The following is an 11,579-nucleotide window of genomic DNA, read 5'->3' on the forward strand; positions in this document are numbered from 1 at the left end:
TAAGATAAAGGAGGTCAAATACGAATACGAACAATATGCACACAGATTTCAAGGACATTTTCACACAATATACAAAGGGAGAATACTTTACGAGATTTTTTTTAACACAATCATCCTTAGCAATACTACGTATATGTCTCCAGCATCTCGGTCACTGTTAACATCAACCATCACTATTTTCTTCACTGCTGTCAACAGTAGCTTTACCATTAAACGCGTAAAGCAAATGCACCCAAAACCTGCAGATGGAAACGACTGGTTTGCATATCTGCACACAAACCCATGATAAGCTTTAAAATGGACCAGAGATAAGGATGCTTTCATCATTTCACATCACAGGTGAAAACATATCAATACTGCCTTGTGTGGTTAGCTCAAGTTAGCTCAAGAGAGATTACCATCAGAAATCTAACAAAAGACCAACTTCATTGCACAAACTCTATTTGCAAAAAGAACCGAGTGAAACCAATTTTATTTCATGTAAACCTTGCTTACCTTTCTAGCACCCAAACTCTTGCCACCAAAAAATAAAATTAACATTCAATTTGTATTTGTTAATGCAGCGCGACTGGTCCCCCCTGCCACGGTAAGGTAGAGGATGCGAGGTGTGATCTGGCTTGGGTGTCTGGTAGGGGGCAGGACTGCGTGTGTGAGCGTGCGGGGCCATGTGTCAGCCGCCCCGAAAGTGCTGACTTAGACGCTCCAGCGTGTCGCAGCTGTCTGTGCGCATGCTTTCCGCCAGGGCAAGGTACCGCTCGTCCCTGTACACCTTCGCCTTGTAGAGAAGTTCGCTTTCTGAAGAAACAACAGGGAAGCCCGCGCATTAATCAGCACAGACACTGTTACGATCACCATTGGCTTAGCATCTGGCCTGTGGGCCCCATTGCAGATGCACCACCTGCACACTCGTTAACCACGTCACTGATGTTCACCACAGAACTGCTTCTGAGGCAACTTCATTAGACCTTAATCTATAATCTATACCATTTTGTCCTGGAAACTGTTTTTGTTGCTTGTCCAGTAACACTAACATTTAACATTTTTAGGACTGGAATAAGCCGAATCAAGTAAACACCCCCATTTAAAATAATATAGTGCTCATATTGTTAACAGCTGAGAAATAAACTCACTATATTTAACAAATTGCACTTTACAAAATATGGAAAAACTTAGATACCTTGTACAGTCCATTTCTTTGCATTTTGTTTAGCAGGATTGTGAATTTATGATTGCCCATGTGTTTATACATTCAAGTAGAGGAAGGTTTATACTTATGATACTGTTCCTTTCCTAATGTGAGCTTACATAAGATCATGATTATTATTCCCTTTGTGTCCACACACTGCCAGCCCAAGCTTTATAGCTGTTGTGGTTTTCACACGAAACAATGTTTGCACATAAACTATACATCATCTTTACTTGGACACAATGACATCAGTAACATATGAGAGAACCTTTAAAGATCCACCGCCCCAAAGCAAACATGCAGTGCTCGTGTGAGTGCTCGTGTGAGTGCCCGTGTGAGTGCCCGTGTGAGTGCCCGTGTGAGTGCCCGTGTGAGTGCCCGTGTGAGTGCCCGTGTGAGTGCCCGTGTGAGTGCCCGTGTGAGTGCCCGTGTGAGTGCCCGTGTGAGTGCCCGTGTGAGTGCTCTCTGTACGCACTGTACTGGCGCTCGCGCTGGCAGGATGAGCGCAGTCCTCCGACGTAATCGTCCTCCACGCTCTGCTCCAAGCGTCGCCATGCCTCTGGGATGGCTTTGCCCCGACCCCACGCCTCATCTCCCTCGTCGTCATTCTCCGCCACCGCTGGTGTCCTCTTGTCCGTGTGAATTTGCGCGTCGTCGCCCACAAAGTAACTCACGCCCAGTCTCTGTGTGCGCCGGTGGACTGTGTGTCCCAGCGAGCTGCGTGTTGACAATTGGGTGCAATTGAGAGCGGTAGTGCTACGAACCCGGAGGGGACCCGAGTTCAATTCCCGCTCACGGCCAACACCAGTGACGGTTATTTGAACCGGTCCTGGGCCTCCCCTAGGTTGACTCAGCCTCAAATAAGTACCTGGTGTGTTGTGTAAACATTGCTAGTGAGACAAAGGCGTTTGGGCGTGGTGCTGGCCACTCACTCCCTCGTGTGCCATGCTGGTCTTTATAGGTGCTCGCTAACAGCCCTTGCCCTAACAGTCTGTTCAGGCTATCTGGGGGGTCATTGTCTTTGTAATTGAGATATGGCTTGTTAGGAAGCCAGTTTGGTATTTTGTTAAAACGTTTAGTATCCAGTATAACAAAGCAGTACTCATTTATAAAAGGAGCGTTTTGGTGCAGATCGTGTCGAGTAGTGGTACAGCAATTAGCACACTGCGTAAAGAACCCATCGAATTCCGGTTCCCAGCCATGGCTGAAATCAGTGGTGAGCAACATCTGAAATGGCCCTGGTTGCCCACCACCTCCCCCTCCCCAACCTCCTTTAGCATGAATTATGGTTAAACAATCTCCATAATTAAACGTTTGGGAAGCCTTAATTTGGCCGTCGATTGATTAAGGGCCGTATATTATTTGTTCTGAATTATCATTTTAACTTTTTCCACCACTGGCAGTTAAAATGATACTGCGGCAACATTTTTACTATAAATTAGTGGTCGGGAACCTCGGGCCCATGCCAATCAGGCCTACCAATTCAAAACATGTAAAAACAATATTTATCCATCCCTGCGAGCATCTTAGCTACAGATTACAAACATAACATGTTAACGGGAGCGCTATATTTCTTAAAGGTGCATACTTACGGATTAGGAGCGAGGCTGTAAGTGGGTCGCGAGACCATGAACTGCCCAAGTACAGAAACCACTATCAGCAGCACCAGTGGCAAAAACTGTAGCACGCCTGTCATGTCACCCTGTCAAATACACAGGCACAAGGACACAATCAAAGTCAATGCTTTGCATAGTCTCTGATATTGAAATCTGTCAATGCTCTATACACTATATCCACCAAAAGGCCTTTGTTGAAATCGAGGGAATTGGCTTAGACTGAACTGAGTCAAAACACGGCAGCAACCTGAACATAGTGTTCCTACTCTTATCCACTGCCAGCTTATGCTCCACAATGTACAATGGTGCCACTACAGAACAGGGGCACCACGATGGCGAGATGTTAACTACTAAGAGAGGTCGTGGGTTCCATCCCGACCCCGACGCCTGTATATTTGGAGCTTGCATGTTCTCCCCGTGATGGCGTGGATTTTTCTCCGGGTCCTCCGGTTTTTCCCTCCACATTTAGAAACATGCGTTTTAGAGTATTTGGCTAATATACATTTCCACACGATAAGCCACTTCATCGAGCTATCATTTGTGTCCAGGTCACTTCTGAAAAAGAGCTATACATTTCAGTGGGCCTTAGCTGGTAATATAACAATTGTTTACTTTTGTGATTTATTTTATACCTACGTGACTTTACCGAAAGAACCAAAGAGTATGGATTCCTGCAGTCACGAAAGCTTCAGATCAAGATCAAATCAAGATTTTTACTTTTGTTTAGAACAGAACGTCTGTTTCTGCATTTCATCGTCCCAGTCTCAGTGCTGGTTGGTTTATAGTCTAGTGGGTTAATTAACTGCTTGGGTGACTGCTTAAACAAATGGACATACCAAACTACGCTTGTTTGGAGAGGGAGGGTTTCGTGCCGACTGACGAGGCCGGTTGTTTTCATAAGCTTGGCTCCGAGCTGCAAAGACAAGGTGCATCTTATAACAATCACATATCGAACTATGCTGGTGAAATTGTATTCGCATTCAGAAATGTCAGAGGTCTCCTCCGTCAAAATATTCATCAAAGATCTATGTGCCACTATCATATACTCTTGTCAGGTGTTTCCATTATGATAGTTCCGAAGGGGAACTAATGGCCTGTACAATGACCAAGCCAACCTCAAAGAGCACAATGATTTAAATGAAGATGTAAAGAAGGGAATCACCCTCGAGGTCCCAGCATTGCATTATAATACAGGAAGCTTTTATGAAATTTACAACACACTGCACCATGCTGAATCATGCAGATTGGCAGACTCCATCTGGGGGAGTTGCCTGTCATGGATGTCTTGTTAAGTAGAACCCAATGAATCATCAGAGCACTCAGGCGCCGCCTTTGACAGAAGCTGATGCTTAACGCACTAAGTCATACTTTAATACGAAGAACCAATGCATTAATAGACACCGAACTGCTTCCTCACCACTCTGAAAGGCGTGACCAAAAAACATGTTGAAGAGTTCTTCGGGAGAGATGTCTGGGTCGGGATCATAGTTGAACCGCGGGCGCCCGCTGTGTCGCCCGCTCCCGGCGTATCTCCCCCCCCAGCTGGCTCCATGGCTGGCCCGTCCCGCAGAACCCGGACCACCGGCCCCATCCTCAGCTCCCACGCGCTTCTCTCGCTCGTTGGCCCGCAGGTCATACTGATGCCGCTTCTCCGCGCTGCTTAGCAGGGAGTACGCACAGCCAATCGCTGGATAAAGCAGACGCAGGGAAGCATAGTTCAATTGTGTTGGACACACTGAGTGGTTACATCTATATATATAAAAGGGAAATTTGTGAATGTGTGTCTGTTCGAAATTTTAGCATATTTACCAACATGCAACAAACTTTACATTTGGCATGTGGGTAGCTTCCAGACTGTACACAATGCAAAAAGTATAAAAATAGACTTTTGTATTTTTGGGGTGGGGGGGGAGCGCAATAATGGATATATTTTGCACGGCAAGTGAGCGGTGACGTCACATGCGGCGTCACGCAGTGTGCCTGCTGACGTCACGCACCCCCCCCCATCCTCAGCGTAGGCCGTGAATGAATCCAAGACAAGAATCCAAGTCTCGGGCAAAGCCGGGTAGTAAAGCTAGTAATGAATATTCTTAGGTTTTTTCCGTAAAGTCACGTAGGTAAAACATCAAAATTAATGAAAATAAAATAAATTAATGAAAATAAAATAAAACAAAAAATCACGACGTTTCGGAGGCAACACAAGTCTCCGTCATCAGGTGGGACCGTCACAGCCGAATTAGCTGCATCACTTGCTGCATCACTTGATGCAGCTAATTCGGCTGATGACGGAGACTTGTGTTGCCTCCGAAACGTCGTGATTTTTTGTTTTATTTTATTTTCATTAATTTTGATGTTTTACCGACGTGACTTTACCGAAAAAACCTAAGAATATGATTCCTTGCAGTCACGAAAGCTTCAAATCTAGAACTAGTAATGAATAACCACCTCTTTCACACCCCACCACGATTCAATTAGCATGATTCACATTCACAGTTGATTCAAGCCTTAATTCGTTTTGATTTGGTTTGCCTGTCCCATAGAATGTCTTCTTCTGTTTCAGTCATTCTATTAGTCTAAACATAAAAACTTGCATATAATTAGTAACGGCAATATTCCACAATCATTTGATGCATGTATTACGAATATACACATTGATATGAATCAATACATCATTAAAAGTCGAAATTAGCATTTCCTGTGGATGTATGACCAACATATATTGCAAAGTAAAGCTTGGAAATACATTATTCACATAGGTTAGAACTAGATGAGATGAAATGCTCATGTGACAAAGTACAATCTCCTATATGTTTATGTACTCATTATGGTACCTTAAAGACTACATATAAACAAATCATGCTCGCCAGGAAAGTGAAAACACAATGCATTATTTCAAGCCTGTACAGGTTATATTTCTGCTTCGCTTCTAAAAAACGTGGACTGCATGAGCAAGTGCACACCCTTAAAGGCGTCTGTTGCTCCAGGAGCGTGGTTCTTGTCTGGGTGGAACTTGAGTGCCAGTTTCCTATATGCCTTCTTGAGGTCATCGTCCGAGACATCCCTGCTGACACCCAAGACTTCGTACATGTTCCTGCAGCCATTTATCCTGAAATACATCACCCATTCACACCACATTGGATGGGGAATATATAATGCAGGGCTACTATCTGCTGCTTTCAGCTCTTCACAGTTCAGTACTGGATATGTGGAAGCATCTTTGTCTGCATGAGCAACATGTGGCCTAGAGCTCCCCTAAGCGCTAGCCAGTCAGGTAACTCATACCTCTGGACGCCATACAACTGTTCAGCCGTGTAGCTGCGCTCGGTAGATATCTCCCCAGTTGTCCTGCAATTGGGGTAGGATTTGGCAGAGGTTCCGTGGAGGTTGGCAGGGTCTGGTCCAGAGGGAGCTGTGTGGTAGTGGTGGTGGTGAAAGGCTCTCTGGTTTTCCCAATGGCGATTCTTCCATTCAGCCTTGTCCAGCTCCACCAGAAGAGCTGCCATCAGTATGAGAAAAAAGTACAGTACTCGGTGTTAAAGCTCTGTGATTATAGCTGTGGTCTATAGTTTACGGTTCGAACAATTATTGATGGTTTAAATATAAACCATTGTTACCAGTGGAATGAATGTCAAATGTAGTCACCCGGCGCCTGTGCAATATGGTAGGGCCGTTGCGCTTTTAGTTAATACAGGACCATAACTACAATGCGCTTTAAGCATTTAGTCCACGGCTTAAGAGTTATGGCTGGGGCTATATGGGTCTGTGCTTGATGTGTATGTTTAACCATTTTCATCGTGTAATCATTGATAGCCATCCTGTACTATTGGTAGAAACCTAGTCCTGTCACGCCTCGAGTCGAAACAGGACTAGGCCTGTGGCCTTGAGTCGTGAACAGACTAAGGCTTAAGGCTGTCTTCTTTGGTGAAAATGTTTTGATCTATGCTTAATAGATGAACAGTTTAAACCAATGCGCTTCATTGCAAGGCCCGCGGGCTACTGACGGCCCCCCACTAGATACTACATGTGTGAAAGCACCCCCACCATCATCATCGTGCTGCTGTCAAACCCAACAATGGCTTCAAACGTGACAGCCCCTCACACCGATGATGTCTTATTGGCGAAAGTGACCACCCTCTGAAAATGAGTAAACACTCGTTCAAAATAGTATGAAAGATATGAAATGTGCTATGCGGTATGAGCACCGCGCCTCAAGTCGTGACAGGACCATGACTATGCTTTCAGGCTTAAGCATTCGGTCCGTAGGCTTAGCAGACATCGCTTACGCGTGTGTATTTAATATGTTAACAGTGCAAAGAGTGTTGAATGTAGTCACCCGCCGCCTGCGCCGTGTGGTAGAGCCGCTGGGCCTTCGCGAGGAACACGCGGCCTCGATCCGAATCGCCACGGCTGAGCGCGGCCCGCGCCAGGCCCAGGCAGCGGAGCGCCTCGTCGCGGTTCCCCTCCATGGTCAGCGCGACGACGTGGACACCGTCGACATTAGCCGCCGCGTACCTGAGTCGCCAAGTTAATAAGTCATCGGCGTTTTTCGGGTTACGAGCGAGAGGTAGCGGCGAGCGAACGCGACCGGCGTGGGGAGATCCTCCATGTTGTGTCAGCTGAGTGGTGTTTACCGACGGCGAGCCGATAGGGGACGCGGTTGCGCATTTACCAAACGCGTTTCTGGGTGGGGAGGGGCTGGGTGGGGAGGGGCTGGGTGGGGAGGGGCTGGGTGGGGAGGGGCTGGGTGGGGAGGGGCTGGTCACCCCGTGTTGCCCTTATAAAACTCAACGTTTAACCTACTCACGCCGGCTTGTGCCCGCCCTCACAGTCGGGCATATTTGCAGAATACACCACGCCGCCGTTGACCCTGGCCATTGACCGAGCAACCCAACGTTCCTACCAGCTCCCTCCGCAGGAATGTGTTCCTATGAGCCCAGTTCTGCACTCATTTGCGGAGATGTGGACGGGTAGTGGAGCACTTTCGCCTATAAGACATCATCAGTGCGAGGGCCGTCACATTTCAAACCGTTGGGGTTTGGCTACCTGTCAATTCATACGGTTTACCCCGTATTCTTGTACAGGGACATTTATATTCTTGGTTCTTTCGGTAAAGTCACGTAGGTAAAAATAATAAAAATAATAATAAATGAAAATAAATCAATTAAATCACGACGTTTCGGAGGCAACACAAGTCTCCGTCTTCAGGTGTATTTAGATCTTGTCTCTTGTATTTCTCCTCACTTGATACAGTAAAATTAGCTGTGACGGTCCCACCTGAAGACGGAGACTTGTGTTGCCTTCGAAACGTCGTGATTTTATTGAGTTATTTTCATTTATTATTATTTTTATTATTTATTATTTTTTACCTAGGTGACTTTACCGTAAACACCTAAGAGTATGAATCCTTGCAGTCACGAAAGCTTCAAATCTAGAAGGGAAATTTATATTCTTGGTTCTTTCGGTAAAGTCACGTAGAAGGGAAATAATGAAATAATTAAATTTAAACATACTAAAAAAAATTCTCACGACGTTTCGGCCACAACGCAAGCAGCCGTCCTCAGGTGAAGAAACAGAGCTGTCGAAAAGACAGCGTCCTAATGAACACTGCTAAGCTTGGCAGCGTATATTTAAGCTGGGTGGGAGGAGAGCGCCTTGACAAAGGAGTTTACATATCAACAGAGGAATTTAGCATATTGATGACTAATGCAGATTTGGGATTAGTCACTCCTTGTGGAATGTGTAGGCGGTGGGGGGGGGGTCTCAAAGTCATTATGCTAGTGTATTATGTAGGATTAGGAATAATAAAGGGAGGCACATTTTAATAATAAAGAACTGCAACAGCCCAAACCACCGCGTATCAAGCTAGTGCATTATGTGGAAAACAAAAAAGGAGTTTCTAAACAACAACAAAAATCAGGGAAATTTAGTTTAAAGTGTGTATTTTTGTTTGTGTTTCTCCCTTTGGAAGGAAGGAACGTTTGTAGGATGAACGTTGAGATATGTAAGGGGCACGGGGTTACCAATAAGGTCTGAAATGGTCTGTAATAAGGTGGGGCACTGCTAAGGGGTTAACATGTATGGGTTTCGATTTAAAGCGTTCGTGACTGCAGGGATTCATCTTCTTGGATCTTTCCGTAAAGTCACGTAGAAGGGAAATAATTAAATAAAATTTAATACAATTCTCACGATGTTTTGGATTTCCGACAGCTCTGTTCTTCACCTGAGGACGGCTGCTTGTATTGTGGCCGAAACGTCGTGAGAATTTTATTATGTTTTATTATTATTTTTAGATTTGAAGCTTTCGTGACTGCAAGAATTCATACTCTCAGGTTTTTTCGGTAAAATCACGTAGGGAAAAAATAAATAATAAAAAGAAATAATAAAAAATAATAGAAATAAAATAAATATTTTTAAATTAAGTAAATATTTTTTCCTATTGTTTTGTAAAAAAAAAAATACCTACGTGACTTTACCGAAAAAAACCTGAGAGTATTATTTTTTTTATTATTTCCCTTCTACGTGACTTTACCGAAAGATCCAAGAATATGTGTGAGTTTGACAGCAGCACGATGTGATTATGGGGGTTATCACATGTTGTGTATTGCACGTCAGGGGCCGCACTAAAGGCCGCGAGTGGCCCACGGGCCTTGCAATGACGACCCGCAGATGTAAAGTTAATCATGTAAGACTGGCGTAGTTTCACTTCTAGCATTATACTACGGCGTATTTGTGTTACCACCAGCTAGGTCAGGGGGCCTTATGTCTGTTGTCTTGATGATGGGATTTATTTGCAGATTCATATTGACTCGTTCCAGATCAGCGGTTGGAACACACATTTTAAGAACTATTATCAATGAGTTTTTTAAACATTTACTTTTCTGCTCAAAGAACGGATTTCGGATATTTGTTTAAGCTGAAGTGTAAATAATACAATTAATTCAATAAACAGACAGGAGTGGGTTTTACCAGGTAAAACATGCCATTCTATTATATTGGCAATCTGAGATCTATTGTTTAAGAGCACCTTATACATCTAAATAATTATAATTATTTGGGCCTTCAGGACCAATGTTTTTTTCCATTAACATTTAAGAAACCCCTCAACTGTTTTTTAATTTATAGATCGAGAAGTGTTGTACATCGGTTTTGCGGTTTTCATTTCCCAAATATGTCAACTCTGTTTTTTAGGGTACTTTGGCCCCATAAACAAGCTGACCCCAGTACCACACATGCATTTGATTTCAGCATTATACATTGATGGCTCCAATGCATTACCATTGCCGCTTCACAAAGGAGTGATTTAAACATTGATATGTTTTGGTCTCAGTACTGTAAAGCACTGTTTACAGACACTGGCCTGCAAATATTTGATCTCAATCGGCAAATATAGTACTCTTTCGTGAAACTTAAGCTAACATTGGCTCGCAATGTTGCCTAGCAAATGGCTAGGTTTGTCCAATTTTGGAAGTGTCAGGAGCATACTTGTTTATACTGCTCTTAGGTAGTGTGATTTTATATCATATTTTCCTTGCAAATGAGGTCTTATTGGTCTATCAGCTTATAAATACTGGCAATTGAAATGAACCAAAGAATGTTCTCAAAACCGCACGCAGAACCATGCTGGGAAATTCAGTCAGGAAATGCGGGCACTTTCCTGGGTAAAATATATATTTTTGCAATGACAGGACTCCTTTGCAATGCCAATTAAAAGTATATAGTTGCATCAACATGTTTTTAAAGTTTAAAACACACGCATTTATTTTCAATACATCTGTCACAGCAAACGAACCGCAATGCTGATTTTGGCAGAAGGTGCATTTAAAAAATGCGCGAAATCAGTACGTAAACACTGGCTGAAATTACAGCCCTTTGTTGCGCAAATAACTAATCCAAGCAAACCAATTGCTGACGTTGGCACATTCTGGATCCACACGTGTCTCTTCATGACCCCCCCCCCTTCAAAGCCCCCCTGTGAGGGTTGCTCTTGATCTTATAAATATTTTCTCTCCCATGCAATTAAATTCAATAGTAGAGGGCACTGATGCGAATATTTAAACGTGCATTAACGGTGGCATAAAGATAGACAATAACTCAATCCGGAAGAGGCCAATCTTGACCGAAATGTATTAACTTTGCCTCGAGACACTTTGTTCAAGGACGCGGCGAATCAAACAGTGGTCCATAATAGTGCGTGCATTGAAAAACTTAGCTTTTTTAAACCAATTTTTGGTTTTTATTTCACATTTCGCAGTGCAGACTAAAAATATTGAAATTCTCACTGGCCCCCCCCACCCAACTCCTCCCACCACCGCCACTTGCGGTTCGTTAAAATACCAAACCGGACACGAAGTGACCACTCAATCCCATACCTGTCAACTCATATGGTTCACCCCGTATTCTTGTGTAGTGTTGTAAATAAAGGCGGGCGACTTCTTCTTGTCTGTTTATATCACACTTGTTCTAGTTATGCCAAGGATCCGCCGTCCGTCGCTCGTTCGCTCCCTGACTCGCCGCGTCCCTATGGGGCCGTCCATAAATGACGTCACGCACCTAGGGGGGGGGGGTTGAGAAATGTGACGTCACATCAAAATGAGCAACTTTAAATAAATATAGAAAACACGTTCTACTGAATTAAATATACTTTTTTATATAAATGTTTTCTCCTACAACATCGGAGTGCAGCGGCACATTAAATACGCACTACAATGACAATAGTTTAAAGCGATTTGAAGCATTTTGGGGGGGGGGGGCAGAGCTTTGTGACGTCATATTTGAGG

The 11,579-nt window shown here is 44.0% G+C and overlaps 1 protein-coding gene across 1 annotated transcript; it reads right to left on the bottom strand.

Moving 5' to 3' along the window:
* Positions 1-3: 3 nt before the first annotated feature.
* Positions 4-7,434, bottom strand: LOC144937897 (dnaJ homolog subfamily B member 14-like). Its single transcript, XM_078865478.1, has 8 exons — positions 7,136-7,434; positions 6,085-6,298; positions 5,763-5,908; positions 4,220-4,489; positions 3,639-3,715; positions 2,779-2,888; positions 1,662-1,903; positions 4-795 (listed from the first exon to the last, which is right to left on the bottom strand). Exons 1-8 carry the CDS (start codon positions 7,266-7,268, stop codon positions 671-673), a joined length of 1,317 nt encoding a protein of 438 aa, XP_078721604.1. The 5' UTR covers positions 7,269-7,434; the 3' UTR covers positions 4-670.
* Between the last annotated feature and the right edge of the window lie 4,145 nt (positions 7,435-11,579).

The sequence above is a fragment of the Lampetra fluviatilis genome, chromosome 20 (assembly GCF_964198595.1).
Source record: "Lampetra fluviatilis chromosome 20, kcLamFluv1.1, whole genome shotgun sequence".
Taxonomy (NCBI): Eukaryota; Metazoa; Chordata; class Hyperoartia; order Petromyzontiformes; family Petromyzontidae; genus Lampetra; species Lampetra fluviatilis.